Source organism: Falco naumanni, chromosome 1 (assembly GCF_017639655.2).
Source record: "Falco naumanni isolate bFalNau1 chromosome 1, bFalNau1.pat, whole genome shotgun sequence".
Lineage (NCBI taxonomy): Eukaryota > Metazoa > Chordata > Aves > Falconiformes > Falconidae > Falco > Falco naumanni.
The window spans coordinates 16,738,197-16,765,437 of NC_054054.1; the positions used below are offsets into that span (position 1 = coordinate 16,738,197).

Consider the following 27,241-nt stretch of genomic DNA (forward strand, 5'->3'; position numbering starts at 1 on the left):
ATAGTGTCTGCTTGCTCTTTTAGCAAACAACACGGGGTGCTCTCTCAGGCGCTTGTCTTAAGAGTCAAAAGGCAGAAATCCAAGCCACAACAACAAGGGAGATCCCAGGAAACAAAGTAAAGGAGACAGAAAACAAGAAAAGAGTAAACACTTCTCTCAGAAGAGTTAATTTCAACAGAATCTGACCGTACCTGACATTTAAAAAGAGAAAAAAAAAAAAAATTGGACTAAGATGTTTATTTTTGAAAGAAGGAAGATCCCAGCTATTGGCACTGAATGCACCAGGAATGACAAACATGACACTGAACAATTGTGAGAAAGCGACAGCTGCTCAAACAGACCTTTTGAAAAGCCTAGCCCTGTCTATTTTTTTACTTGAAAACATGCTTTACAGAAGAGATCTGAAAAGTTGTACAGGCCAGAATGATGATTCTTTCTGTCCACTTTTGCTTGGAGTCTTACACAACTTGTTATCACCCAAAGGTCTTTTTTGTTTGTTAAGATCCATATCAAACACACTCCTTCACCTCAGCAAGTACCCACATTACTATACAAGGTGCTTACCTAAATCGCCCAAAGCATCCCAAGGGATACTGACTTTTTAAACCATCCAATCTTTAATCACCTTTTATCACATGGCTTTCAGATTTCATTTTCAGTACTACAAAAAACACACACAGGAAGCCTAACATATCTTTCATATATACATATATTTATATTTTAAGTACCAGGCTGCATCAACTACCCATCTGGCACACTTTTATTCATTATGCCCTGGAGTCAGCTCCTGCTTGGCACGCATTGCATGCATTCTGCTGCAAGCCTTTGCGTACCTGCGTGTTTGAGTAATTCAGTGAACCTCAGCAGCCATGCCAGTTATACCTGGCAGAACAGCAAAATGTAGTAAAGGAAAAGGCAATCCATAATGCTACAGAGATTAATATCAGAGCTGCAGCACTAAAATCCTCCACAGGAGGCTGTTTTCCTTTAAGTTGCTTCAGAGTAAGCGAGAGGGAAAGGAGTTTGGCAGCTAAGGTTTTTCCTCTGTGAACAGCAGTTGCTGCATTTGCTCATAAATGCCTCAGTGTCAGAAAAGAAAGGAAATGACAGTCTAAGATGTTCTGGTTTATTGGAAAAGTTGCCTTGCCCAAGCCAGTCCCTGACTTGGGTAATATCACTCAGAAAGACAAAAAAAAGGCTTCTCTTTACTAACTTGCTCAAGTACAAACATTTCCTTTCAAAGCAGTTTCCAAAAGCAAAATCTGTTACATTCCAAATACGAAACTTGGTGGCATATTTTAAGCCACACACCAAGGAAAAATGATAGTATTTTCTACACGTGACACCTGCACCTCAGATAACCTATTCTTTCAAATGTCTTTTTAGCCGTCAGAAGCAAATCTCTGCCTAACCTGCATTTTCAGAAAACAAATGGCTGCCCTCTTCCACAGGGGCTCCAGGAAAAATCTCCTTTTCATCATTTGCACAGGCCTGTAAGTCACACTATTGTTGAATCAGTAAACTTTTTTTTTTTTTTTTTTAAGAAAAAATAATCTATCAGACAGTAAGATGCGTAAGAAAAGACAGCAGCTTGGCAGGGAAGTAGGTGTTAGGATTTCTGAATTGTGCTATTTGTGCTTGCTTTTCAAACCTTTTAATTTAGCATGCCTCTACATCACTTGTTAGTCAAGTACTGACAGGTTCACTGTTTATTTTTCATTCTGTGCAATTACTAACACCCCATCCACCTTCCAACTGAAAGTATCTTTTCTTGAAAAATCAGTCAAGAAAACAGAAATCCTGCTGTATTAATTGGTCTACTAGCATAGTCTGAACTACTTTGAACTGCTCCCGAGTGTGTCATTTATACCTCCCTTAGATCATTTCTTATACTAGACCTTATTTGGTTTTGAATCATGAACTTCATGCAGTGCTTCAGGAGTCTGGAGACATCTTTAATCCCATCTGTTAGAGTCACTACGAAACATACCTTTACATTTATTTTATTCAGTAAACATACAAGTGAAAATGCACACCTCAGAAAGAAATAGCAACTTGAGAGAAAAATTCCCCCAAAACTGAGAAACACAACAGTGAGAGAGAAATCAGAAGTGAGATCAACTTCTCTTTGAAGGGTCGGTACCTTTTCCTGGACAAAGCTGGCGTACCCCAGGGAGAGGGGAGAGAAGTCTCATTTGTCAGGCAAGGAGGGATCTGTTCTGCACGACTACAGACAAAACAGACAGGGGTAGGACAGAGAGGTTAGAGAAGAAACCAGAAGCCATAAGCTTGTTAGTTTTACAAAAGCACCAATAAAACCATTAATAGGATCCATTTTTCAGAAACAACACAGATGAGACGAAGGACACTACGGAACAACACGCATCAGGTAAAACATGGACATGCAAAACATATACTTGTTTTACAGTAGGACTCTGCAGCGCTTGTTCATTATTCTGCAGAGGTTTACTGATACGACCACACTAGCGAAACAGAACATCTTTCAGTGTTGAAGAGTGGAAATTGAGAGGAGAAAGTAAAACCTCAGTAAATTAAGCATAACTAACATGAGTAAGAAATAAAAAGCAATGTAAGCTTTAGGAAGAATGATGATCAGAAAATTTAAGAAGAAAGAATGCAGTCATGGAAGATTACAGCCAAAAAACACCAAAAAATGAACTTAATGAGATAACTTATGCAAACAATACCAGGGGATTTACTTACCCCTTTGACCCCTCATACTCTACTGTCAGCCAGCGTTATAACTTCTACAGTACATCCAATGCATTTTTAATATTACTTTTCCTGCCCCTAGCTAAATGCCTTAATGATACTTTAAAATGAGATCAAGTAGATTGATTTCTGGTTTTGGCTTTTAGTTTGGGGGTGGGTGGGTGGGTGTGTATGTTGTTGGTTTGTTGTTTTTTCTTTTTTTGTTTGTTTGTGGGGTATTTTTTTTTTAAGCAAGAGAAAAGCATTAAGATTTGCTGCTTTGGAGGCAAGATGTTAAAACGTTCATTAGCAAGAACACAAAGTTTGTACTACTAGTCAGCTAGCTTAAGAAAGCCTGACCAACTGGCAGCTCCATTAATACCTCAATGTACACAGCCATACCTTCAACACTTGGAAAATCAGACCCTGTTTTGACTAACTAGGTAGCCCATCTTATTAAAACAGGGTCACATGTATAAATAGCTGGGGTGCAGAAGCTCCAAGGTCCCAGAAACTAAGCTTAGACCTGTGATTTACTTTTTTGTACCTTAAATTATGGTCGAGAACTATTTTAAGACAAGCCAATCTTCAACACATATTTCATTAAGTTTTGTTGTGATTTTGAATCAACTTTAAAACACACATTACTGTTCATTTCAAATCTCAAGTATAATTTAAATTCTAATTGTTTAACTCTAGGAGAGTCTCCCAGTTAAATTAAAAAAAACCAGTAATTTACAGACTAGTTAGAACTTTACAGAACATACCAATCCACCTAAAACGAGATGTCTAGTCTAGATGTGTTCAGTAACAAGGAGGCTCAGAGGAGACGTTATTGCCCTCTACAACGACCTGAAAGGAGGTTGTAGGCAGGTGAGGGTCCATCTCTTCTCCCAAGTAACAAGCAACAGGACAAGAGGAAGAAGCCTCAGGTTGCAACAGGGAAGGTTTAGATCAGATGTTAGCAAAATTTTCTGCACTGAAAGGGCTGTCAAGCATGGGAACAGGCTGCCCAGGGAAGTGGTTCAGTCACCATCCCTGGAGGTATTCAAAAGATGTGTAGATGTGGTGCTTAGGGACATGGTTTAGTGGCGGACTTGGCAGTGCTAGGCTAACAGTTGGACTCAACAACCTTAAAGTGTCTTTTCCAACCTAAACGATTCTATGATTCTAAATTTGTCATTAAATTATCTAATTACTTAAAGTCCCATATCAAAGAAAACATAAAGTTAAGGTGTGATGTTCAAAATCCAATTTTTCATATGACTTAATAAAAATATAAAAATTTAGTAGTTCTGTACAACAAAGCAACCAGACAGTCTGCCTATCAATCAACAGGTTGCTTCAACACATCAAATGTAACCATAAACTGACACCCCTATCCTAATTGCTGCCATGACAAAAACATTCAGCATCAGAGAGAACGCTGCATACCCTGGAGAACACCAATAAGCTAAGTCAATATTTGGTCAGATGTTGACACCTTCTATTCCTCTCACTGGTGTGAGGGAACAAAGAAATCAATTGAAATAGAAATACAAAAGTTTGCAATGAATGTATTCAACAAAAACTATTTGTGGGAACACTGCGGAGGGGTGGGGGTGGCAGGTACAACAGGAAGAGAAAAATAATAATAAAAACAAGCAGCAAAGTTCATACCTGTCAAAAGAATCTGTTGCTACCTTGTAGAGGTAAATAAAAAGTTTGCTGCAGTGTCTTAGTGTAGGTGACACAGAATCCAGGGATATTAGGTCATCCTCCAAAAGTCTTTGAAATAGTTGTGTATTTGAAGGGAAGACATTCAAGGGACTTATTTTTCTCAAGTCTGAGAAGCAGCCAAGTAATCGAACAGCATCTGCCAGTTTTTCATACTGGATCTCTGTTTTGAAGAAATGAGAGTTGGCTGGCTCATAGCGCATTGCTGCAGTCAATGTGCAGAACACAGTGTGAAGCAGTTCAAACACTTGATTCTGGTTTACTTTCTCCCAGCCATTCTTAGGTGGTGAGCACAAAGATCTTTCCATAGCAACGAGTAAGGATGTGACATACACAAATCCACCAACTTTTCTAAAAACAGTTCTTGTGCGGTGACTTTCTCTCAGCACTGAGAGGAGGGCCTATGGACAAAACAAACAATCAAAACAAAGAAGAAAAAAAAGCAGCAGGCATTACAAACAGCTTGGAAAAAAGTAGGACTGCTTTTGTTTGATATGCTAACAAAATCCTCCTGTCATTTGTCAGACTTTGGTAATGCCTGAAGTCTCCAAAGATCAGCTTTGTACTGTAAGAGTCCCCATCTTCAAGAGCTTACAAAATAAAAAGAGAAAACGTGGGGGGTAAAGTAAAGCGTTGCCCTTAATTTAGAAATAAGAAATTCAGGAGGTAAATAAACCTTCCAACAGAAAAGACTTGACCAAGCCTAGAAGAGAACCCAAAATCCCCAGGTAATTCCCTTAGTGATAAGTCAAAGACTACAGCTATTGGAAAGAAATATACTCTGCCATCATACTTCACAAACAATTTCAAACAAAAGTGGGCAAACAATTGCCTGTAGCAATGAGACATCTAAACCTCAGAGCATCTTAACACAGGTGTGCTCAAAATCTACAATGCATAAGCACTTGGCAGCTATGAAGCCACAACAGCACTCAAAAGATAACGGCACCAAAGAATTAGTCCAAAAATTCACTTAGTTTTAGCCTTCCTCTATAATGAAACCCATAAATCTCTGCATTGAGTGAAACTCAATCTTAAGAGTTTCTGTTCAAAAATAAGCCTGAGAGAAACAAAAACGGATAAAACCTTATTTGCTGAACAAATACAAAGCCACAGTATAGAAAGTGGAAACTACATGAATATAGCCACTAGAGAATAATAATACTCATTTAATCTGTGAAATTTGGGGGTGGGGAAGCCCATCCACCCAAGCAGACACAAACAAAAAAACCAGCTGTCACGGAAAGTTTGACCCACATGTGAATATGGAATATAGAAGAAAAAGTACCTCTACATGAAGCACCACAAACAACAGAAAGATGTTATTGACACAGAAAGATAGGCTAAGAGGGACAGGGAATCTTCCACGACCAAGAGTTTACTAGTTGGGTTTTTTTGGTTTGTTTTTTTTTTTGTTGTTAAAGAACTCAGAAGGTGAGTACTGAAATAGTTAAGACTGTCATTCCTTTGAAGACAGTATCTCCTTTCCTGCCAAAGCTGGATTAACAGTAAGAAACACATCACTGCACCATTCTGGGCTGTCAGTTTCATAACCAAAAGTTCTGAAAGCAGCACTGATGGAAGATAAATACAACAGGTCAGATGAAGGACAGAAACCCTAACTTTGGGTGTTAAGTCCACTGGGGAACTGCAATATCCTTTCTCTCCCCTTAAGTATCATGAATGAGACATGTTCAAAAACAACTGAAGACCCTGATAGACAAAATGAGTCAAATGAATCATTTTGTTACTAACTTTCCTTTCTGTCTTTTGGAATAATATATAGCTGCTCATCTATCTGTCAGAGAAGTATTGCAGCTCCTTTTAACAAAGATGAACCTAGATGTCTCAGAGTTCTCTCTGGTAAGACTCATTTACTTACTACTACTTGCCTCAGCTTTTTTATCCTGAAATAACATTATTATGTTAATCTACAAAAATAGCATTAGTTATTCTAAGAAGAAATTATAGGTCTAGATTAGCAACAGCAAATCTAATACAACAGAGAACAGATGAGAGCTTTCTCTCTCCTCCACTCACAGCCTTACCCTCCTACCTTTCCACTATTTTGCTTAAGCAAGCAAGTTCTTCAGCTTTATCTTCTACTATGGTCACTATGATTTACATTTATACTAACTAGTTCAACATTTATAACTAAAAAAAAAAATGGTAAAATAAAGTAAATCTGCCACAGGAAAATGCAGGCACTGAAAATAAACGTTACATGCTTGCTTTTTTCCCCCCCAAGTACTCTCACTATTTCTAAATGAATAATGCTCTGCTAGGGAAGATTAGCATAACTGTAGAACCTCATTTCCTACCCACTGAAGCCGATAACAAGTGATGATGCTAAAAACACATACTCACTCACTAGCCTTCATCTCTGATTTGAAACCTGGCATGGACAGATGGAAGAAAATAAAAACCGTGCATCAAATGTATGCGTTTCAACTCTAGAGACAATCTACATTCATTAGCTAAATGCCACCCATCCAATCCAATCCCCTTCTCAATGTTTTCTTTTTTAAAACAGAAGTTTAGGAGCAAGAATCCTGAGCAATACTTCATTTACCCTTAAGATGTCCGTTTTCAGCTGCAGTTCCGTAGGTGGAGCAGAGTGCATCAGTCCCAACAAAGTGCCCATATCATCTTCTCCACTAGGTGATAACACCAACTGCTGGATGATCATCAGGGCATGCTGTCGACACTGGGGATACTTTACTATGTTGTGCACGCATCTTGCGCCACCAAATTCCCTGAAAATACCTAGTCAAAAAGAGGCGCATGGGGATAAGCACATAAGCAGTATGAAAAATACAATCAGTAACAATTAATGACAACAGCAAAACATGAAAGGTATTTGTTTTCATTTCTACAGATTGAATGGCAGAGGTTTAGCCCTACGGATGTTTAGTGACTTACTACTACTTTTCCACTCCTACCACAAATAACAGCGGAACTTGAATCACATTCTTCTGACAGTATTTTCCACTAAAAGTGTTGAGTACAAGGATGCAGGTCAGTTCTAAGAATTTGCTCAATAACTCTGTTACTCAACAGTAGTCACTCTTTCAGAGTTAGAGCTCAGAGTCACAAAATGAAACAAAAAATACAGCAAATCCTCCATCTTTAGTGAAGACTATATGCCGTTTTGGTTAAGGATAGTGTTCATACCGATTTAGTTCACTGCCAAAAATATAACTAGGCTGCTTCTGGACAAGACAAGCAAACTAGGAACAGTGGTTGAGAAGTTACTTGGTCTATTCACAAAATTTGTAAGATTCTACAGAAGTTTTCTTGTGGCAAGACCTACCACTGTAGAGATAAAGCTTAAGTCAAATAATGGTTCTCAAGCTTACTAGATACTCAGAAGAACACATGTGCAACATTAACTGAAAATTAAATCAAAATTGATTCTGAAAACATCATAAAACCCAAACTGGAATACACATGGCACATATAATGTGTGTTTAGCACAGTGACAGCACCTAGAATACTGCCCTATGTTAATTACTGAAGATGAAAACAGAGTAGGGAAATAGATCAATGCTGCATTACTGCACCAAAAGCAATCATTTTCCTTGTGACCATAAACTAAAAGAGCAGTTTAAATGACCAAGTTCAGGAATAACAAGCTGGTCAGGACAATGTTTATTCCCTCTAATGTACATATACAAGCCTTCATCCCACTATCCACTGCCGATTTCCTGCCTCCTGCTTTCTCTGATGTTCTTTGGATGAGGTATGGACTTGGACAAGGCAAAAGGAGAGGTCTCAGACCCTGAGACAGTTAAGTGTGTTGCATTCCTTTACAGGCAAAGAGCATCTCCTCAGTGGTCAGGTCTCTTGTTTTCAGAGAGGTTGAGGTAACGTTTCATTCTTCTCCTACTCTCAGTCCAGGTTCTCTACTATCCAGTGAGCCTGTCTGGGTCTGGACACCCAAAACGTCTTGTTTGAGATTTGGTTATCAGTTATGTGATATTCAGGAAACCTTATCAGAGATACTGGTTGAAAATCAGAAACCAAGCTTTGCGTGTGGTATGAATCACTGCAAGGCTGCATAATGTCTATTTATGCCTCTGTGATGACCTAAAACCTCTGCTGGCCTCTGGATACAATGCCACTGGGCTTACATCCCAGTCGCACTGCACAGACAGCAACCACAACTTCTTCGATAAATGGTTTAACTCCTCCTGTACAGCTCCATCATACTCCTGAACTTGGAGAGCTACTGATGAAATGAGGCCCTTGAAACTCTCCAAGAGTCCTCAGAAACACCTGTGGCATCACCCCACAGTCCTGATGTGTTTTATACTACCACATGTTGTTTCTCTGGTAAATACTTGGAGATTAACTCAGTACCAAGAAGCAGCAATGAGGTACTGCTGCTTCAGGCAGTATGGAACACCATTAAGCAGCAGCCAAGGATTTGTCACAAGTCAGGTGGATGCTACCACAGTCAGAATATAATCCATACCTCACAGGAACAAGGCTCAGGTTCCACAGATCCTGGCACCACACAGGTACGTATAGACCAGTCCTGTGAACCATCAGCTGCTGCTTCTAAAATACAATGCAGTTCTAGTCCTTCAGAGATGTTATCATCACATACTTAACACCAACTCCTCCTATTCATCTGTAGAAATCAAACAATCCTGAGCTTTTTTGGGTTTCGGGTTGTTTTTTTTTCCTCCCCCATTTTCTCCTCATATGGAAGCCCTGCCTTTGCGTCACTCCTTTCTCGCCCATTTCTGACTCTGCCTTTTCTTACATGGCAAAACCAAAGCTGAGCAATAAATACACGCGTGTGTAATTGATTCGTGCAATTCATCTGTAATCCATACCAATTCCTCTCTAAAACCTCCTATTTCAGCCTAATTCACTTGCTGCTTGGTTCATCATTGAACAGATTCATCTGGTAAATCAAAGATCATGTTTTTTTTCCTTTCCATTGACAGGAGAGGTAGCTTGGTGGACAAAAGGGAAGTGGCAACGGAGAAGCATCTCCAATTCAGCAAAGCTTCTGGCAGTGTCATCCACAGCTTTCTCATAAGCAATCCGACAAAATGGTCTAAGTGCAATAATGACAGACTGAATGTGTAACAAATTGAAACATAGCTTGGAGTAACCTCTGCTTAGCTCCAATGCCTTTCCATTTTGACTAAGGGCATCCAGCTGGGGGTTATCTTGAGTGCCATGAATAATTCCTTTCCCAATGGAATGAGGAACTAACTTATCAAGTATACAGACAAAGCCAAGCTGGCAGATGTTGTAAATGCTCAGTGGGTAGAAGTCAAAAGCCATCTTTGAAAATGCTTTGAAACCACAAGCTGAAACACAATAGAACTTGAAAACAAGCACAACAGTGAAATGGGACAGACAGTGCTGGAGATTACTCCAACACTAAGCCTAAATTTAAATAAAATTTTGCCCAGGCAAAAGTAGAAAAGAAACAAGTTACAAGCTTTACATCATTAGCCCAAGAGCTAACATTTAAACAGTGAGCTGTCATCCAAGCTGGACAATTTTCAGCACTTCATTCTTAAGCATTAGTCACAGATTGTATTTTCTCCTACTTAAATGAAAACAAAAACAAAACCGGAAGTGAGAAATCCCCAGTCAGAATTGAGGGAGAAAAAAAAAAAACCCAAAAAAAACCCACAAACTGCTGAAATAAGGATGTTTCATGGCCTCCAAGGCCAGAAACTTCCTGGTCCCTCAGCGTGGTGTTTGTTTCCCTCCACCTGCTTACTTTCTTCTTCATCGAATAGAAGAGATGAAAAGGGTTTAAAAACAATTATCACCCTTTCCCAATCTGTTATTTCAAGCTCTCAGAGACAGTTTTTACTAATACAAGATACACATACTATGTGTCTATTTCACATACATATGTCTATCACATACACATACGTATGTCTATTTCAATGCCACTAAGTCTTGGCTAATGAAACATAACATGAACCTGCCTGATTTACAAAAGGACACTCGTAACAGAGCCCTATTTATACACAGTGACTGGGAATATGCCTTTGAAAATGAAAAGCCTTCTTTCACAAAAGATGCAAGCAATAATAACGACATTTAAGTAGACATGGCACTGTCAACAGCAAACTACAAGTCTAATTATATGCTTAAAATTTTCAATATACAACCTGTGTTACAAGCCCTACTATAAATTATTATAGTATTGTTGGAGAATGATGGAGTACTGTGGTTGCCTTCAGGTAAACAACAGCAAAGAAGCTGAAGTTAAAAAGAAAAACTAGAAAAGCTCTAGTTCATGCTGCTTGTTCTCTCTCTTGCCATTTTTTTCCAGAAAATAAAGTACGTTTTGGTGTGTTTGATTACTTGCCTGAAGATAGAAAGTCAAGATTACTCTGCTTTCAGGCATGATTTTCTGAGTGAGTTACTTATAAATATTTTGACAGTAGTTTCTCTACTCACCTGCATTTGTGTTTGATCCTTGCAGTAGTACTGTTAAGGTCTCCATAACCAATAAAGCCAGCTGCTTTTGGTCCTCAAATGAACTGTTTCTTGAATCACCTAAAAATAATTTCAGAAGCCAGAATCATCATAAAAGGCACTCTTTTCTAAGATAGATCTTGATACTTTCCACCAACAATTTTATTTTCTTTGCCTCCCCAGAGAACTGCAGTCTAACCATATTCCAAAGCAAATTGAGATTTAGTCTACACATGCATTCCTGGGAAAGCTTAACTAAGAATTGTTAGAAAAGGTATTTATAAAGACAAGAATTTAAAACAGAAGTTTCTGAGTACTGTGAGCTGTGGCTGACACTGCAGCTGTCTGTGTAGTTTCATATCCCCAACTGTTATTTCTTGAAGCCACAAAACCATACCATGGCTGAAGATTTCACAGGATCTGTTCTTGTTCAGTATTCAGTACTTTAAAGAGAAGTTCCACACAAAAGCATAAAACTACATTCACATCATTACAGTAAATGTGTTGATGATTCAACAGGTGTAACAGATGAACCAACACTGCAAGTGGCATCTTAAACACAGGGTAACACTCCAGAAAAAAAGATTTATTTAATTATTCTAATAAGAAGCAAGCCACAACACAAGGGCATGTGCACCCAGGCAGTATCCTAATCAGATGACAGCTCGGTCCATTCATTTACAGGAATGTGAGAATTACTGTGCTCTTCAATGGAGATGCTGACAACAAAGCTTTCTAACTAACCAACTGCTGCCACTCACTAATGAAGCTTCAGACAGCAAACTCAGGTGAAACATCCAACAACTATGACTAAAAAATATGTGTCACTGATGCAAACTAACCCAACTTCAGTTTGAATAAAGAATGTAAAAAAAAAAAAAATTCTCTGTGTGTACGTGCACATATGGAACTTGGCCCCACATGCTTCACAGGCTAAGCAGCTATGCAGCTTATCTCAGAGATGTCCAATTCTGGAGATAACTCATTTCTTTTTTATTTTAAATATGCTATTAGAAAAATGTAGAATCAACTTTAAAAAAAAGTCTGCAAACTTGAACACATACTCCTATTAAGAGCTCAGATACATGCTTTATAGTATATTTTCAAAGTTGAGGCTAAACACAATCAAATGCACAAGTACCTTTTGTGAGGAAGAGTCTAGATCAGGGGTCCTCAAACCTTTTAAACAGGGGGCTGGCGCGTGGATGAAGTGGCAGGAAGCCATCTGTGGCTGCTTGGTTTCCCCCCCCAATCCCCAAGCGGGGGTGTTCTGTAAATACCAGGGGCCGGATTGAGGACCCTGGGGGGCCGTATCCGGCCTGCGGGCCATAGTCTGAGGACCCCTGGTCTAGATACTACGTATTGCTCCTTCACTTGCTCTTTTCATGTTAAGTAACAAGTATTAAACCAATACATGAAAAAAACATTTAAAAAGGAAAATACGAACTGCTACTATTTTGCATTCATTCAGCATCTTTCATCAAAGCTTGCCTCGAGCTTTTCATAGGACGTTGAGAGAAGCAATTGAGCTTCTAAGAAGGCACAGCAGCCCCCACCAGAAGTCAGCCCTTGAGATACATATTCAGACTCTCTCATTCCTCCTCTTCAGTGCTCACCTCTGCCATTCCCAGCCAAATAAAGACATGTAATAGTAAAAAGGAAGAGCACACACTACCTTGATCATTTGGTGCCTGAGTGGGATCTTTCAGAAGGGCTGCATATTTATGAAGAAGATTTACCATCACCTCCAGAAGCCCCACTTCCCTGAAGACATCTTTAAAGATGTAGTCATGACGGGTGAACTTAAGGAGTGTCTTCATGGCAATGATGCTACACTGAAAAGAAGTGCTGGATTTTAAAAGGATGCTCACACTGATCAGTTCTTTACAGGGTATGTAATTCAAGCTGAAGACAACAAATTCCAGCATCTCAAAGTATTTGGTCTGCACTTCTGGAAGTTTAGGAATTTTCTCTGCAAACTGAGACAATGTGTGCTGTGATTCCAAAATGAAGTAGTTGGCATTGTCCGCCATATAAATATTCGTGATGGCATCAAGGATGATTTGTGCTAGAAAGTTGGTTTTTGCTCTCAAAAATGCATTCTGGAGGACTGAAAATGCTTGAATATTCCTCACGCTATGACCTAAATCAGGAAACAAAGTGGGACGGGAGGAAAAAAGGAAAGAGAAAGTTCTTAATTGCCATAGACAATGAGTACACTTATTAATAATGATCCATGCATTTTAATAAGTGTGAATAACAGTGTATGTCACATATAATACAAATATTAAAACTGATTCTTAAAAAAAGCCTTTGCACAATCACTTACATTGCAAAACCTACAATCTCCTGTTTGTTAAGGTGGCATCTTCATCTTTAAAGGTGTTTACATAAGCAGCTAAATGAAAGATCATTTCTTTAAAATAGGCAAACAAACTGACCTATTGTTAAAACATGCAACGGGATACAGTTTTAGAGACAAAACAAAGCCTGTCTGTCATCTATTCAGGCCACAAAAAGACCCATTGCAGCAACAGTAACACGTTCTGTATTCCATAACGTAGAATGAAACTGTCCTCTACAAGGATTCAGCAGGCTAAGTTTAGAGTAACAGCCATCTGTATCCCCTCACTCAACAGAGCAATAAGCAATACTCCTCAGCCAGATTCAAAGCTAGATAACATGTATGGCCACCAAATTATTCTCTTGCTTCCACTCTTTGGCAGTTGCCTGCAAGAACAAGAGAGCTACGTGCAGGGAAAGGCCACAGGCTGGCACAAAGCTGGCAGTTGCCTGCCTTAGGCAGACAGGCTGCTTTTGCTCAGGTCTGGATTAGCAGGCATGAATGACCATACCAGTATCGGGAGGTGGCATGGGGTTGGCTTTGGGAATCAGGCCTGGGAATAAGAAAGCTTTGGCATGGTCCAGTACTGTTAATAATTAGGCAATTAAAACAAAGGGAAAGAGCTGTAAAGTGTAAGGTAGCTATAATAGTAGCACACAAAGACCTCACATGTTTAAAAGCTCAGTCAAACTTCTCGTAAGTACCTTCAAGTTGAATAAAATTTCATTCATTTAGCTGAAGAATGCATCATTTATGAGTGTTCCCTGTGGACCTCAGAATTTTCTATGGGCAGGTATTATTCTTATTCTACTAAAAAGATGCCTCTAAGCCAACTTTTTCAACTTCTGTAGGAACACTACAAGTCATGGTGGACAAATCCCATGATACAGAAAACAAGTAACGGCAAAAATAATTTAAAAAATAAACAAACAAAAAACAAACAATCAAGAGTGAGAACTTGAAACACATTCTAAACAAAGCATTTAGGATGCTCTAACAATAAAATCTTATTTTCAAACAAGCTATAAGTAAACTGTTAATCTGATTTAAAAATGCTTTCATAAACAAAGAATGTTTATTACATATGCTCTGTAGAATGCTACTCTGTTCACTGTTTATAAACTAAGTTGTCCAATTTGAAAGTAAATTCAATTATCTTTGTGTCTAGCCTCACCAACTTCCCTGCCAGTATCTCTCCTGAAGGCAACAGGACACTTCCTTGAAAACTAATATGGAACAATTTCACATACCAAAAGAATATTAACATTACATGATAAGTCACACTCATTTGTTTCTAGAAGGACATTTTTTACATGCTTTCTTTACAATGAAAAATGCTGAAAGGGGGATTTAGGGCTTATTAAATGTGACAGGAACATAAGTAGGGACAGGTACAACTTTTTCTATTCTGATTTACTATCAATAGTTGTTTCAGGCAATCAAGTGGATTAATAAATTATCTTTGATTATTATAAGGACCTCTGAAGAAAGCAGATCTTCACCAGCTCTTCAGGTTTCAAGAACTAAAAGGATTTAAATGGAAGCAATTAAGAAAATGAGCTAATATTGTCTGCACAAAAAGACAACTTGCTAATGTAATGAAAAGCAAGTAAAAGGAACTGAGAAAAGTCATGACAAATACCAGAAAATTATTAAGAATTCCTTTGGAGCCCACAATAGCTATGGTTCTCTCATGTTGTTGTATCAGAAAGGCTGATTAGCTCAAGCAAAAATTAGTATGTTATTATCAAAACATGGAGAAATTAAGCTCTGAATGTGACTATCACCTTCTTTCTCTATTTATTGCAAAGGAAAAACAATTCCCATGAACAATGAACTCTCTCAATACCAGAGAAAGGAAGTCATTGTCCAGGGAACCTAGATACCCAAGAGAAACAGCGAAAGTAAATCCACTAGCCTAAAAAATCTATAAATGTAACCCTATCACAAAATTTTTTCCTGTGTTCCTGGTATTACTAAATCCCAGAAAAAGTTCGAGTAACAAACTAGCTCCACGGTCACTATTAAATTCTAAACTCCTTAGTTACATACAAGACTTATCTGAATTTTGAGTTTATACACAGGATGTGAAAAACAAGTTTGCTTTTATAAAACACTTTCTCCCCTCAGACTTCCTTAACCTTATCTCCATATCATAATTGACTGTGGTTGTAAGTACACCACAGATTTCACCACTCTGAACACTGGTGATGAAACAAGATTTCAGCTCACATGTTATGCTTGCCTAAGCTAACAGAAAGCAAATGAGGGTGGGGGACGGAAATCAAACCAGCACATCAGCCTTTCACATCAGGTTAGTAAGAGCAGCTTAGAATACCATAAATCAAATCAGTGCATCTCTCCATTATGATGATCTCTTACAATGTCCACACAGAATCTGTCAGCTTTGCAGTGAGAGATATTTGACTCAGCCTTTAATCCTCAGAAGACGAAAGCCCTACACTTTCTTCTTTGGGTACCAACCCCAAAATAGAACCTTTGAGACCAACAGAAGAAAGTATTTGATATGCAATCTTAGTAAAATAACATAGACTCACTTGAAAATGGTTTGTGTAGTACGCAGCTGCTCTGTATTTTGTTGTTTACATTTTAAAAACCAAAATACAAGCAGAGGGAGAAAGAAAGCAGACTCACCTTTGCCTGCAGGCTGTGGGACTGCAAATCCAGGTAGTAGGAAAGGTACTCCAGTGGTAACACCAGCTGGCTTTAATTCATTGACACCGTATGTTGTTAGGGAAGTTATCAAATTAACTAAGTCTTTCAAAGCATCCTTAGATTCAGCCTCTTTTGCCTGTTCTAATCTAAAGAAAACACATTAGATCAAGTTAGCAGCACCAGTTTATTTCAACTCAAATCACTTCAATAAGATCTCTCTCCCATTTTACTCTATTTTAGAGACCACACTTTTAGCGCTCTGTTCCTGCAGTATTTCACAAGTTCTCTGTTCATATTTCGTACCATTCAGTAAAACATTATTGGATTTATGAGACCGTACATTTATTTGCCATAGAAACTCACCTCATAAATCTTTCCTTGAACTCAATAGTCTGCTAAAAAGCAGTACAGACATGAAGACTTTTAAAACCCTCTTACAAACATGAAGCTATTGGATAGGGAAACACCTAGGTAGTCTGTCATCTAATAAATTCATAATTATCCTGCTAGATTGTATCTGCCACTTTGAGAGCTACTATTTTATGCTAATGAAATGGTACCTTGGTAGAAGCCTAACACTTAAAAGCACACAATGAAACATCATTAGGACTACCTTTGAACGCAAGACAATAGAAATGCTAACGTCTCATTCCAACCATTGTTCCCCGACAGCAACACATCATCAGACCAAACCCTAAAAACTGACTCCAAAACCCAGAACAATCCTCATTTTCTTTCTACTTCACCAAAAATTATTGAGTTAGTAAGTAATTAAACGTGGTTTAATCTACAGGTCTCAAGAGAAAGCTGGGGATCACAATCTTCTATTTGCTCACACAATGCGAGCTATATTTTATTTCTTGCTGACAAGTGACCGTGGGAGGCCTTAGAAACATCTCATTCTGCATCCTCCATCATCTTCTCAGACATGCAGCTGAATCTCCTTCAAGCAGCCATTACAGAAGCACTTAGGTCACTTATTGCCACTCTACTAATCCTCCATATGCCCTGCCCTTTCACATCCTTGAGGTGAAATTACATACTTGCTCCTTTGGTCCTCACAGGCCTCCTCTAATTTCTTATTAAGTCACCTTCTTCACGTGTCCTTCTGCATTACCAGCTCCAAAGCCTTTCTTCTTTGAAGTTTGATGCTCATGGTCCAGATTTCATTACCCCACATGACAGTCATCTTCACAACAGTGCCACAGAGCTGAACAAATCTCTGTCAGTAGGTTTGAGCCAAATCATGTCCAGGGAGTATACATTACTGTTGTTCCTCACTGACTAATACATAGGCTTCCCCAAGATGACGCTTTTTTGAAACAAACTGTGTTTTGATTTGAAGACCAAATAAACTAAAACTTACAAGAAACGGCAAGACATATGGCCATGAAAACAGCACTCCCATTTTGAACTATCTTCCATCTCCTCTATAACACACAAGCCACTAACAAATATACCACACATTGGTGCACACTGTTCATCTTATCCCAGGCATTTCTGCAAGAGTATTAGCAAGTTTTCTAGAGCCACCCTGGGAAGAAGTGAGGATAACTTATTCCTATGCTTTTAGCCTTTACTGATGTCAACTGAAGCAGCCAGGTGCTCTTCTTTCTTTCAATCAGACATGCAAAATGCTAGTCTTCCTACACCTCTGTCAGGGATCCCCCACTCTTCGATTTAAAGGATGAGAAAGCTCAGGAGAGAGTATGTTTAAAACACTTGATCTACAGGGGATTGCTTTTGTACCTGAAAATGAAATTGCTAATGACAGTGTGTTCCCCTCAGATTCCACCTAAACTCTGGCTGACAGTTTCTGGAAAACAGCTGAGTTTGAATTACATTGCTTTGAATGAATGCATGAATAAATATAACATACTCAAAACCACCATTTATATTACAAGAACAATGATTCCTTAACAGGTGTTTTAGCTTTTATGACACGGAAGATAATTTACGACTAATTTTAACTGTGATTAAGAATTTAAAATGCCATGTCTATGTCTGATATCCATTTAAAACTAACAAACAAAAAAACCCAAAACATACTATGTAGTAGAAAATTTAGTTCAAATTATTTGGGTGCCAAAACCTATCATCCTAGCACACAAAATGAATGGCTTGAACAAGAGAAATAACAACATTAACACCTCTCATTAATGGTCATTACAGAACTGTTTCTAAGCATCTTTGACCCGAGTACACTTCATAAGGTGTACACTCATAGACATCATTTCCCAGTTTCTGTCTTGGTTTTGTAAAACATATATTTCAACAGCTAAGCATGCTTCCTCAGAACTTCAGACTCAAAGTGAGCAACACAGACCAACCATTGATTTTACACAAATAATGGAGCAGATGCTAATTTGTTGATTGAGAAAGAAAAGAATGAAGTTTCTTTCATGAAAGAAATAAAATCATGGATGGATCATACATCCAAATCTTGTCTGGGCAGGCATTTTCATTACCATAGTTTGTGATGCATCAGCACATTAGCATTACCTTTAATAAAAAGTACAAATAAAAAGACTATATATATATATATATATACACACACACCCCGAATCCCTGGTAACATGAGTGTTCTCTCCAGCACTCTGGTATTAGAGCTTATGGACAAAAATGTCTCTTCAATACTAAGTAGCATGCACCACACTTATGTATATGATTTTTCGTTACAATAGTATGTTAAAACAAACCAAACCCCAACCAAACCCAAAAATGACCAGCTGCAACCAAAATTTCATGTTCTGAATTCTTTCTAAACATTTAGTACCAATTATTAAGCATCTGCTTTCTTAGCATATACAGAAACACTTAGTAATAAACCAGTACCGATGAATAAAAGGTAAACAATGTAGTTTCATAAATTGAGAGAAACACATCATTTCATGTTTTGTTTCTAATATCTTAATTTCATAATAACCTATAATCAGTTATTTGTTCAAACCTATTCTTTACTAAGAAATCTCTTCAGAAAAAGTTCAGTGATTTGTCTGCATTCCTTCAACCACTTTCTGCATACCTGAGGAGGAGGTCACAGAGGAAGTTGTATCCTTGCCATATCCTAAAATCATCCAACAGCGTTTGGGATACATCACTGGAGTCTTTGAGAAAACAAGAAAGTCCAGCAAACATCTCAACTATTTCTAGGGGAGAAAGGTCATCAGACTGCTGCATGTTCTGAACACACGTGGACAAACATTCCTTTTCTGCAAAGAATTGCAATTAAGAAATTTGGAATTTTACTGACATTAATCACAGCAAGAAGCATAACTAGTACAAGAATCACAGCAATAAGGTAACTGTTATTTAACTATCTTTTATCACGTAACATAAGAGCACTTCAACACAAGTAGGATTCTCAAGCAGTTTTGGATCTGAACCCTAAGCTCCTTCTCAGATTTTTAGGTTGCACTCCTGTTTTAAAGATGCTCGCTTCAATTATCTGCTATTTTAACTTCACAGCATGTGCGAGACAAGTGCAAATCTTTCTAGCTAGACTGATAACAAAACTTCCCAGGGATCAAATCAAAGCATGAGATAGTGAAAGGATGCTCCTTTGCATACGATAAAATATCTTAACGTTTTTTCTGAATATGAGATGAGCCTCTTGACAGATGTAATCTCTTAAGTCATGTTCGGTTGTTTTTTTTTTAATCAACAAGTGAGAGGGAATACCAACTGGTTTTATTTTTAAGATTTTATTTCACTTTTTAAAAAAACTAGAATATCTTTTGATATGCCAGCCTCACTCCTCTGTGGATCAAACCCATAGAGAAGTGAAAATGTAGTAGCTGCAATATGTCAAACATCACAGTCAAAACTTGCTTACTTTCTTTGTTGTGCTTCATAATACTTTCACATATACACATACAATTTCTACACTTACCAAAACCCACCAGGAGGCTGTTACAGATGCAGGCAAAATACCTACCACCTTTTAAGTCCTATCTGAATATACTTAACTGCTGACTGTTCTATGCCTCCAAGTGATACTTGTACATTCACATTTTTCTGACTGGAATTGGAAACATTGCTGGAATTGGAAAAATAGCTCAAGAAAAAACACAGACTGAAATTTTCTGTGAAGGTGTGGGAGCAGGGTGACGTATTTCATAAACTGTCAAAATGGTTTTGTGGAGTCTTGTTAACTACTTGCTTCCCAGTGTGTGAGGAAACCGTGAGGTTTATTTTCCAGTAGATGTACACTGCTGAAATGTATGATAAGGATGTTAGTTCACTTCCAACAGTCATTCCAATTAAAAAACTACAAATGCTTCTATGTGGTCCTAGAGTCTAAAAGCCCCTAAATATAGTGTTAGAAACACACTCTATCAAATTTCCTACCTCAAATCCTACAAAGCTAAACACCCATGTAGTTTTAAATTAATGCAACACTAGTATTTTGTATGCAAAACTGCTCCTGGGCAGCTAACATCCTCTCCAACACTTGTTTTCATCTTGGTTTGCTCTCACAAATTCTTTGTCATGAACCAGTTTGGCAGCTGCCCTTGCTAAGCAGACCATAACCAGTCCCTTATAAGTAGTACTTGATTCATCATGTATTTTTACATTAGCTACCAAAATCTGTAACCAGCTACAGAAATACCCCTATACACTATATTTTCTATGCCTGAAAGTGTCAGGATGCTATTTGTCTTAAAAAAAGTACAAGAGAGAAAATGGCATGATTCTGGCTCCTTCAGTCATTTGGTGGCTCGCAGGCTGCATTAAGGCCATCAGATGATTTTATTTTGGCTTTCAGGATGCACAAAGCCTACAATCTGTAAGCTGTATGGCCAAGTGGGGAAGTCAAGGGCCCAGCAGAAGAAACACAGGCTGGCTGAAAGGTCAGCAATCTAGTCAGTCAGTCCTAGGGACAACATCCTTGGGTTGGGGACTCAACAGGGAAGCCGTACTGGACCACAGGGGAGAAAGCCAGTTGGCTGTTCCATCAATCAGCACTTGGAGGTTTGCACTCAAGTGCTTCTGTGCGCAAACACCATGTTCCCTCAAGCAATTCCTAGTACCTGTATTACACTGGGTTTGCTGTTACCAGGGTATGCCACTCCCAATGTCCCGGATAATGGAGAGTACACTGCAAATCAAGGGTGGCTGTAAGAGTCTCACCCAGCCTCTTCCCATAAAAGCAAGGTGTCTGGGAGAAAGAATCTTCTCCCAACAGACCCAAATTAGCTCTCCCCAGTCTGCATAACACACCGGTATTTACTACAGAACATCAGCTTTCATGGAGCTGGTTCCTGCATCTTCCTCAGACATCTCTACACTTTTATGGCCAGCTACAAGCAGCTGTAAACAGGGCACGGCTAGCTTGCCTCACACATCTACAAGGGACTGCAGCTGCTAATTCACACTGAATTTTTTCAGTTTGACTGAAAACAACTAACTCCCATTAAGAGCTAATGCTCGCAGCAATAACAACAAACTTCTGCATCTTCCCCATGAATGTTTTTCAATACAGACAGTCACTGACGTTACCAAAGGCCTTTTCTTTTGGTCATTGTAAACTCTACACCAAAACATGAGGGGAAACTCTATCTTTCAATTTTAAATTGAAATGTGCATTAGGCAGATTCAGCTACAAACACCTCTCTCACTACACTGTGCTCTGAAATTTTACCTGTATGCAAATACTTATGTGTACAAACAAAGAGCCCCAAAGCTTTTCCTTGATCTACTATTCTCATGCCTATTTCCTAACTAAGAAAATTATGAAAGAAAAAGAATAGGAAAAAACCCCAATAAATAATATTGAATAAAGACACATACCATGAATGTATTTCACTACATTGACACTAAGGCCGTGACGAGATATGGTCATTAGTACTTCCCCTGCACTCTTCCTCCAAGGCAGATTATAGGGAGGGCACCATGAGGTTATTGCACTGAACAGAAGCTGGAGATCATCCTTTTGAGCTAGTTCTTCCGCCGGGGACACAAAACTGCACAATTTTACTAGGATCTGAAATAATAAGTCATTAAACATCTAGCATTAATACCCTGATCATTGTTATTTTTGCCTGGACTTAGTAAAAAAGCTAAACATCCTTCCATTTAGCATACACATTAAAAAAGGTAACACACTGTTTCCCCTTTGTGTGTTGTTTCTGTAATTTAAATTGAAGACAAGGTTATTGAACACATGGTTATTTCAAGTCCCGGTTCAGTTTAAAATGACTAGCAAAAGATTAGCAGCAGAGTTTATATCTCTTAGGCTGACACAGCATACTTGTATGGATACAAAGTTATTCCATTCTTGGAGAATCTGCTAGTTACCCAATTTATAGGTCTAAATGCTGCAGTAGGGCAGAAAGCCTGTGAAGCAAACTATTGTATCCCTTCCGAATGCAGGAAGGCAGCTACTGAAGAGATATGTTGGCAGAGTAGCATCTGTAACACCTTAGTAAAATGAAAACAACCAAAATAGTGTGGCAGGAAAGGCTACAGCAACACTGTAAACCTACCTGGATAACTGGCACCTGGATCTGAATTCCCAGGTTACCATATATAAGACAAAATGCAGCCACACAATCAAAATTACTATGTTGTGCTCCCTTTTCGGCATGCTTTGAGGACATCTGACATCCATCTTGTGTCTGGTGCAGGAAACTCTGAGGGTCCCTCTCAGAAAACTAGAGGAAGACTTTGTAAGGCTGGCTGTGTCTGGAAGAGGTTTGGAAGCTGTATGAAACCTCACCCACTCCACCCAGCTCATTTGAGAGCACCACCTTATGGCCCTTGAAGAGGGACAGAAAAGAGCTGAGTGGTAGTATACTGGGGGGACCCCATAGGGTAACATTGATTATTATTAACTCTGGTGACTGAAACACAGCAAAGCAATTTCTGAAAGATAGTTCACAGCACATCGTGATTTCTGCTTTGGAAAACAGCCTGTAGTACACAGACAGAAAATTAAAAAAAAAAAAAAACAACCAACCAAAAAAACCAAACCCAAAACCAAAAAAGGGTAAATGGGTATGTTCTCATATAGTGACTGTTACTGGGCAGACACTGTGGCTAATAATTGTGGGAATAATGCTCATTTTTATTTCTGTATTGCAGAAACTAAAATGACTCTTTAATATTATACCTAAACATCTTCACACTGCCTTCAAAGCCCTGAAGGGTGTGATTGCTGATAAAACTCTGTGGTTTTGCACGTGTGGCTATAGAGAGATGCATGCAATTTGCACATGGAAACTGGTAGTATGACCACTGACCCTTTTATAACAGCAACTGTCAGCTCCTTCTAGAAGTTTCATCAGATGGTGGCTCTGGCCTCCCTGGGAAATCTGGGGGATAACTGTAATAGTAACTGCAAGCTCCGATGCTTCCCGTATTTAAATTATTCGTTCATGGTTTATTTCCATAATTAAAGGGAAAACAGCATATGTTAAACTAACTCCTAGATTATTATCAATACTAACGGTTTTAACTATGTCTATTTCAATCAGTAACAGCCAAAGATACCAAAGACCAGTTAAATTAATACAGAATAACAGTCAACTCATTCCTCCTTTTAAGCAGCTGCACAGAAGAGTTGCATGCATTTTTGGGGAGGAGGTATTTGCCAAGGACAAAAACCACAGGGGAAGTGGAAATTTAACCTCAACTACACTTGGAGGTAAATCCATTTTAATCAGTCATCAGTTTGTGAGGAATCAAGGAAGAGAAAACCTGGTTCAAGTGAAAAGTTTCTGGACTTTTCTCACATGAAGCACTGCCACTCCTCTTGCAACTTCCTAATCTACCGTTCTTACCTGTACAAAGACTTTCTGTAGTAGCGCTCGGCGCTCTGCGAGAGGTAGTTCATTCTGTGCTCCTCCAACTACCTCAGGCACATGTGGAAGATCAAAAAACAGATACAGACATTTAACAAGTGTGGAAGGCACTGACATTGTAGTCATGCAGTCCACAGTTTTCTGGGGAAAAAGAAAACAGAGCAAAAATAACAGTTCAGCATATTACTATATTAAAAAAGCCACATTTTTACAATGCAGTTGACTCAAATGCTGGTGTTTCCTTCTCACCCTGCTTGTGACGTTCACGTGGCAGTACAGATTCACCATCTATCTTTGAATGCCTACCTAAACAGTAACCGTAAAAACAGGATCATATTTTATTTACGTGACAAGAGCATCTAACAGCCACAGTTTGGAGCAGTCCCTGCTCAGGACAGAAACAAAAACAGACAGTCTCTGCCAACAGAAGCTTACAAGTTAATTAGAAGACCTTCAACCAAGCCCTCATTACATATCTATTCTTTGTAGCAGCAGAAATGGGAGTAGGAGGAAGACTATTCATGCTCTCACTCCGCAAGAATGTATAAGCAGGCATAAGAAGCATGATAGTAGAAAATATGTGAGCATCAGTGGGAAGAACAGACAAATCAGGGTGGAGGTTGGTGACATATCAACCACAGATAAGATGATGTGCTCAGTTATAAAGGCAGATCAGAGCAGGAAGAACAAACCACACAGCTGTCCAGTACATTGCCAGAGATGGGCTCTCTGATGGAGAACAGCATCAAAAGCAGAGGCAGTAAAGATTCACTCTACCACCAGCTCATCAGTGCTGCTGGCTTCACTTTTTGCAGCTGCCCTCCTTGAATGGGGAGCCCAAGTTCAAAGTCTGAGTGATTTAGGTGCTGTGACACGCACCTCATGGGGCACTAAGCAGCAGCATGCAAGAGAAGCCTTTGGGGAACAATAAAAGTTGTGTGCATAATTCAAAAGAACGTTATAAATTAGAGTTCCAAAACTATTATTTTTCTAAGCAACTGAAACCACAAGGAGCTAAAGCAGAAGTCCTGTGGCAGTACAATAGAAAACGGATCTTTACAGAGCAAGCAGAATATAGTTACCTTTTAGTGTGTGTTCATGCAGTTCATTACCTTATTGCTTTTGTTTCTCCCACCCCACAATATATTTTTAGCCTTGCTGTTTAAAACTAACCTGTCCTGATGAAGCTAGTAAATTGATTGTGGTGAGCAGCATCCAACCTCTACTTGCTTCTTCACTTTGATTGACCTCCAGAAACTGGACTATGGCACGACTTGCAGCCTCTGTAGGGTTAAAAAAAAATATGCAGTAAGAATTCAGTATGGCAGTCTGCAGAAGGGAACACATCCTCTTAGCTGACCTGAGCATGAATTCACCTCTGCAGCACTACTTGAAAAAAGGATTAGGCACAGGCCTACACTCTCCAGATACACATTCCAATCTTCCACACGCACTTGGTTTTGACACTAGCAAGGACACAAAAAGTACGTTCTTAGGTCATGCATCATCCTTTAAAGCAGCAGACAGTTTTCAGTAACATGCAGCAACTTTTGTTTGAGTATTCTGGCTTTATCAAATACAACATACTCTTTTCCAGAGACATGAAGTCACCATCACTTAGTGGTTCCAGTGGGAAAAACTGATATTCAATTTCTGAAAAAAAAGCACTGCACTGAAACAACAGTATGGAGGACAATGGGAAAAGACTGGAGGGAAAAAGAGGTGCAGAAAGGCAAAAAGAATAAAAAAAAACAGGAACAAAAAAATAAAGCCAGCCCTTTGTTCTCATGGGGGACTTCAACATACTGGATGTCTGTTGGAAATACCACACAGCAGAGAGGAAACAGTCCAGAAGATGCCTGAAGTGTGTGGAAGATAATTGTCTGGCACAGCCGGTCAGGAAGCCAGCCTGGGGAGATGCCCCACTGGAGCTGCTGTTCATGAGCAGAGAAGGATGGGCAGGTGATGTCGAGGTTGGTGGACATCTTGGGCATAGTAATCATGAGATGATAGAGTTTTTGATTCTCAGAGAAGGAGAGGGTCGGAAGAACAGCTACCTTGGACTTCCAGAGGGCCGGCTTTGGCCTGTTTAGGATCCTGGTGGACAGAGTCCCTTGGCAGGCAGTCCTGAAGGGCCCAGGGGTCCAGGCAGGCTGGGCATCCTTCAAGACAGCAGCCTACAGGCACAGGGGCTGGCTGTGCCCGCATGCCAAAACATGAGCTGGGGGGGGGAGACCAGCCTGGCTGAGCAGAAAGCTTTGGCTGGGACTCAGGGGAAAACCCCAAATTTACCACCTTTGGAAGAAGAGGCAGGCAACTCTGGAGGACTATAAGGACGTTGTGTGGTTACAAAGGGAGAAAATTAAAAAGGTGAAAGCCCAGCTAGAACTTAAGCTGGCCACTGCTGTAAAGATAATAAAAATGTTTTTACCAATACATTAGCAACAAAAGGATCTGCATCCTTCATTGGACGTAGAGGTGAGCACTGCCACAGAGGGTGAGGGAAAGGCTGAGGTACTTCGTGCCTTCTTTACCTCAGTCTTTAACAGCCAGACCAGTTACTCTCGGGGTGTTGGGTCCCCCCAAGCTGAAAGACAGGGATGAGGAGCACCATGAAGTCCCCACAGTCCAGGAAGAAACTGGTGTCAGTGACCTGCTGCTCCACTTGGACATGCACAAGTTAAGGGGCAGGATGGGATCCACACGAGGGTACTGAGGGAGCTGGCAGAACTGCTGACCCAGCCACTTTCAGTCATTTATCAACAGCCCTGGCTAACCGGGGAGGTCCCAGTTGACTGGAGGTTAGCCCATTTACAAGAAGCACCAGAAGGAGGATCTGGGGAGCTACAGGCCTGTCAGCCTGACCTCGGTGATGGGGAAGGTTACGGAGCAGGTCATCCTGAGCACCATCACGCAGCATGAGCAGGGCAACCTGGGGATCAGGCCCAGCCAGCAGGGGTGTATGAAAGGCAGGTCCTGACTGACACCAACTTAATCTCCTCCTACAACAAGAGAACTCGCCTAGTGGATGAGGGAAAGGCTGTGGGTGCTGTCTACCTGGACTTCAGTAAAGCCTTTGACACCGTGTCCCACAGCATCTCCTGGGGAAACCGGCTGCTCGCGGCCTGTAGGTGTGCGCTCCGGGCTGGGTAAAAGGCTGGCTGGCTGGCCGAGCCCAAAGGGGGGTGGGGAATGGAGCCACATCCAGCTGGCGGCCGGGCACACGTGGTGTTCCCCAGGGCTCAGCGCCGGGGCCGGTCCCGGTTCGTGTCTCTGTCTGTGATCTGGGCGAGGGGATCGAGTGCCCCCTCAGCGAGTCTGCAGCCAACACCCGGCTGGGCAGGGGTGCTGATCTGCTGGAGGGCAGGAGGCTCTGCAGAGGGGTCTGGGCAGGCTGGATCCGTGGGCCCAGGCCACTTGTATGAGGTTCCACAGGGCCGAGTGCCGGGTCCTGCCCTGGGGTCACACCGGCCCCACGCAGCGCTCCAGGCTGGGGCAGAGCGGCTGGGAAGGGCCTGGGGGGAAA

At 40.0% G+C, this 27,241-nt stretch overlaps 1 protein-coding gene across 4 annotated transcripts in view; it reads right to left on the reverse strand.

The window, feature by feature from the left end:
* WDFY3 (WD repeat and FYVE domain containing 3) overlaps positions 1-27,241 on the reverse strand; it is a 185,129-nt gene that overhangs the window by 82,455 nt on the left and 75,433 nt on the right. For 3 of the 4 annotated variants that reach the window (XM_040582543.1, XM_040582552.1, XM_040582534.1), the window contains exons 5-14: positions 24,889-24,998; positions 23,695-23,856; positions 21,704-21,896; positions 18,936-19,122; positions 15,890-16,056; positions 12,566-13,033; positions 10,873-10,971; positions 7,001-7,194; positions 4,372-4,829; positions 2,144-2,227 (exon numbers count right to left, since the gene is read on the reverse strand). In XM_040582543.1, coding sequence (XP_040438477.1) covers positions 2,144-2,227; positions 4,372-4,829; positions 7,001-7,194; positions 10,873-10,971; positions 12,566-13,033; positions 15,890-16,056; positions 18,936-19,122; positions 21,704-21,896; positions 23,695-23,856; positions 24,889-24,998 — 2,122 coding nt within the window. The remainder of the gene's footprint in view (positions 1-2,143; positions 2,228-4,371; positions 4,830-7,000; positions 7,195-10,872; positions 10,972-12,565; positions 13,034-15,889; positions 16,057-18,935; positions 19,123-21,703; positions 21,897-23,694; positions 23,857-24,888; positions 24,999-27,241) is intronic. The other variant, XM_040582561.1, reaches the window with a different exon arrangement.